At 39.4% G+C, this 4509-nt stretch overlaps 1 protein-coding gene and 1 non-coding gene across 2 annotated transcripts in view; both read left to right on the top strand.

The window, feature by feature from the left end:
- Cks2 (CDC28 protein kinase regulatory subunit 2) overlaps positions 1–3504 on the top strand; it is a 5727-nt gene extending 2223 nt beyond the window's left edge. The window contains exons 2-3 of the mRNA XM_005371315.3: positions 2012–2139; positions 3163–3504. Of these exons, the coding sequence (XP_005371372.1) occupies positions 2012–2139; positions 3163–3215 (181 nt within the window). The 3' untranslated portion in view covers positions 3216–3504. The remainder of the gene's footprint in view (positions 1–2011; positions 2140–3162) is intronic.
- Positions 634–770, top strand: LOC113455762. Its single transcript, XR_003376736.1, has one exon. It is a non-coding gene; the product is annotated as a small nucleolar RNA SNORA2/SNORA34 family (small nucleolar RNA).
- Positions 3505–4509: the final 1005 nt, after the last annotated feature.

Genomic DNA, 4509 nt, shown 5'->3' with positions numbered 1-4509 from the left:
ACCAGGCTGGTCTCGAACTCACAGAGATCCGCCTGCCTCTGCCTCCCGAGTGCTGGGATTAAAGGCGTGCGCCACCACCGCCCGGCTATTTTGTACAGTCTTAAAAATAGCTACAAGGTGCTCTGAAATTTGGCAGTCCTTGCTTCCACTATGACCTATAGCATCTAATAACAAATATTAAGCAGTATTTCAAGAGGGAGTGGTAACTGGTATGACTTAAGAATATTTACAAAGTTGCCTGGAAATGTTTGGGGGAGTGTGCAGGAGCATAATTTTGTAATCATTTATGTCAAAGTGGTTTTCGGGATTATTTACATTCAAATAATAAGCCACAGCCTAAAATCTATGTTGTGGACAATTTGGTGCTTAGAAAGAGTTATGAATTGTGTTGTCTCGTGTCCAAAAATACAGAACTGAATTTGCACTTCTTGTATCTCTGTCATCTCACAGACTTACATTGGTCAAAGAATTGCTAATTGCTAACTTTGTGTAAATTTACTACACGAAAGGGTAAAATGAGGCTCTTAGGGTTTTAGAAAGAGATGCTTTGTGATAATTAAATGCTCTATTCAGGCAAAGGTACAGATTTGTTTGTATATATATATATATATATTTGTTAAAGTTGTATTTGTTTTGGCCCTGAATCAAGGCCATCAGTTTGCTGGAACTGGTGGTTTCAAGCAGGAGCCTAAAGAAATGTCTTTCTATGGTCTGTTGGCCATTTCAGAAATTTGGAAATCTAATGGTCAATTCATTAGAAAGAAACAAACTGACTAGACGTTGTATGCAGTTCTGTAATTGGAGTACTTGGAAGCCTAAGGAAAAAGATGGGGGGGTTTTGGAGGCCAACCTGCTCAATAGTAGAATGCAAACCCACCCTCCACCCCCATGAAATAGCTGGTAATTCATGGTGGCGACTGATAAGTCTTAATCATTCCAAGTATAATACTTTTACATTACCGATTAAGATTTAACTTTGCCAGGCGGTGGTGGGGCACGCCTTTAATCCCAGGAGGCAGAGGCAGGCGGATCTCTGAGTTCAAGGCCAGTCTGGTCTACAGAGTGAGTTCCAGGACGGGAACCAAAAGCTACAGAGAAATCCTATCTCAAAAATCCAAAAAAAAAAAAAAAAAAGATTTAACTTATTGTTCATTAAATTATATGTTAAATCTAGTAACAAGAAAAAAAAGATTGGGTTTTCCACATAAGGAAAAATTGATATGTGTTCATAATGGTTTGGTATTAAAGACTTACATGCCTACCAAATGTTCTGGAAATGCTTCAGTAATTTACTGGGAAACTAAGGTCTATATGAAGTTCCACGGTCATGAATATTTACAGTTAGAATTTTTGCTTTTAATTCTGAAGCATAAAGCAAACTATGAAATAAATACAAGAATTTGTATCTACTACAGATCTAGTATTGAGTAACACAAACACATTCACTAAATCTTAGTTTGTACATTCTTCTCTCTCCTTTATTAAAAGTTTAGTAATTCCAGGTTGAGGTGGCAACTAATCCAGGTCCTAGGCTCCTTCCTCACTCATTCCTGTGCAGCTTTGCCTCTATCTTTACCATCAGTCTATCAAACAGGAGAGTGGGTATATATTCTTTACATTGGTATGATCTTTCTCTTTGAGTATACTTTTCAGTACTTGAATATTTTCTGCCTATATTTTTTAGACCAAGAATTGTTTCATGACCTAAAAGAAGCTGTAGGAGAGTGAATCTATTCCCGGAAGATGACTCAATAGCAAATACACTGTTAGCCCTAAAGAATAAAATGCCTTTCATTTATGTGCAGCTTACTATTAGCCTTGAATGTAATCCCTCAAAAGCCAGAAGTACAGATTGTAGAGAATACCCACGATTGATACCAAATATCTAGAGTTGCTTTAGAGAAATGAGTTTGTTTTGAGGACAAACCCTAAATTTTAAGTATCTTAAAAGGTATAAAGTAATAATGGAAGGAAACATAGCACTAATCTTTGGCTGAATTGTTTTCAACAGGCATGTCATGTTACCTAGAGAACTCTCCAAACAAGTACCAAAAACTCACCTGATGTCTGAAGAGGAGTGGAGGAGACTTGGTGTCCAACAGAGTCTTGGTTGGGTGCATTACATGATCCATGAGCCAGGTAAGCTTTGCTCTAAAGTACCAGCTAAAGACAACTAGTTGTCGAGTGAGGGTCAACTTTAAAAGCTCAAACATTTTCCGTTAGCCAAAAGTAACTGCGAAGCTCAACTTTTTATGAATAACTGCTTCCTTATTCCCTGGTTAATGCTGTTTTGTCTACCTGTAAAAGTGACTTATTCGGCATAAAACAAGTGTTTAACTTCTGTGTACATACAGAAATTGATGCAATTACATGGGATTTGTAGCCCTTTTAAAGAAATTATCTACAATATTAAATTTCAATAAGATAAACACATTCTCCCTGTATCATACATAAAAGCATCTTATTCTAGTATATGGTATTAACTAAAAGTTTTCTAGGCATTAAGTAGTAAACTAGACTGACAAGCAGTGGAAGGACTTAACTATAGATTCCTGACCTTCCTCATACTGAAACGGGAAGTGTGTGGGCTCTCCTGGTTTAATTATCTTTAGAGATTACAGTTTCCTACATAAGTTCAAGCTTGGACTGGAACTCTCCAGCCTTTCTAAGCTAAATGCAGGGATTGCGGGTATATACCACCACACCTTGATTTTGTTGTTTTGGGGTTTTTGTTTTATTTTTCAAGACAGGGTCTCTATGTACTTTTGGGGCCTGACCTGGAACTAGCTCTTGTAGACCAGGCCAGCCTCTCTGCCTCCCAAGTGCTGAGATTAAGGGCGTGCACTACCACTGCCCTATCATACCTTGCTTTCTGGTGGTTTGTTTTGTGTGATGAGATTGGATCTTTGTACTTAATTACATTATCACGAGATCCAGTAGTCAGTTTGAATGAGATGTCCTTTTCCCAAAGAGATAACATTTTACAGGTAGAAATGACATTTTACAGGTAGAAACCATTCTCCCCGGAGTGGGTTAAAGATTAAAATAGTGGAGCAATGCTAGTATAAGATAGTTTGCCTGTGTTTATTAATAATATAATTCATTTTAAATAGTGACTGGTTATTGGCATGCAACTTAATGATAAATATTTCCTTTCCACAGAACCACATATTCTTCTCTTTAGACGACCTCTTCCAAAAGAACAACAAAAATGAAGTACAGCTGGGATCACCTAATCTTTTTGAAATTAAATGTATATGTGTATATAAGGGTAGTATTCAGTGAATACTTGAAAATGTACAAATCTCTCATCCATACCTGCGCATGAGCTGTATTCTTCACAGCAACAGAGCTCAGTTAAATGCAACTGCAAGTAGTAGGTTATTTTAAGTTGTTAAAGATAAATTTTCTTGTAGTTTTTTTCTTAATATAAGTAGCGCCTGTTTTACTTTATCTGTTACTTTGTTAAATAAAGTTTGTATGTTGCATTTACCACTTGTTGAAATTAATTTGACTTGACTTTTCAATAATTTTACCCCAGGAAGAAATAAACTTACTTAAAAGAAATATTAAGCTCCAAATGATGGGATTACTGGCGATATTTAATCTAGCTTCAAAGTAGATTTTCAGCTTTATTGGTATTCTATTTTTCCCAGACAATTGTCTGGATTCTTCAAGTGAACAGAAAACCCCTGCTTGATACTACAATACTACTTTGTTGTGTCCACAATGACTACAAAACAATAGTGGTTTCAGAGAAAACTTGGTTTTCCGAGACAGGGTTTCTCTGTAGCTTTGGAGCCTGTCCTGGAACTAGCTCTTGTAGACCAGGCTGGCCTTGAACTCATGGAGATCCGCCTGCCTCTGCCTCCCAAATGCTGGGATTAAAGGTGTGCCCCACCACTACCTGGCAGAGAAAACTGTTAAGCATTGAAACACCATACATATGTGGGTTGTCTTTTTGTCAGGCAAGATTACAGACACATTAGTGGGTTGCCATGAGAAATGTATGAATGACCAGTAACATGAAACTGGTTATATTAACAAGGGTGACTTCACAGTCACTGAGCCACAGCCTTTGGTGTGTGCGGTAATCCTGTGGGACAACAGTTCTGGCTGTCTTGGCACTCGTTTCTTAGACCATGTTGGCCTCAAACTCGGAGATCAGCCTGCCTCTGCCTTCCGGGGCTGTGCTCCACCACCACACTTTGACACCCTATCTTGCCCTATAAAGTCCACACTGCCAATGTTCCTGGCCCCCCTCTCCTCCATGAGCCTGCATCACCGCGATGAGGGTCTAGCTAGGGCACTCAGAGACAGGCCTCCCGCCCAGCCCACATAAGCAGAGCGAGGCTGCCAGAAGCCACCTCCAAAAGCAGCTGCCCCGAGTCTGTTCCCACGTGCTGCCCGCACATCCGGACGCCAAGCACTTCCGCCATAAAAAGGCTTCCGTCGCCTTTCGGTGACGTACATCCTGTCGCTGCAGCCCCGGTAGGCGGAAACGTCGAG

The sequence above is a fragment of the Microtus ochrogaster genome, unplaced genomic scaffold, assembly GCF_000317375.1.
Source record: "Microtus ochrogaster isolate Prairie Vole_2 unplaced genomic scaffold, MicOch1.0 UNK104, whole genome shotgun sequence".
Classification (NCBI taxonomy): Eukaryota; Metazoa; Chordata; class Mammalia; order Rodentia; family Cricetidae; genus Microtus; species Microtus ochrogaster.
The sequence above is the reverse complement of the archived record's forward strand: the minus strand, read 5'-3'. Positions and strand labels throughout refer to the sequence as shown.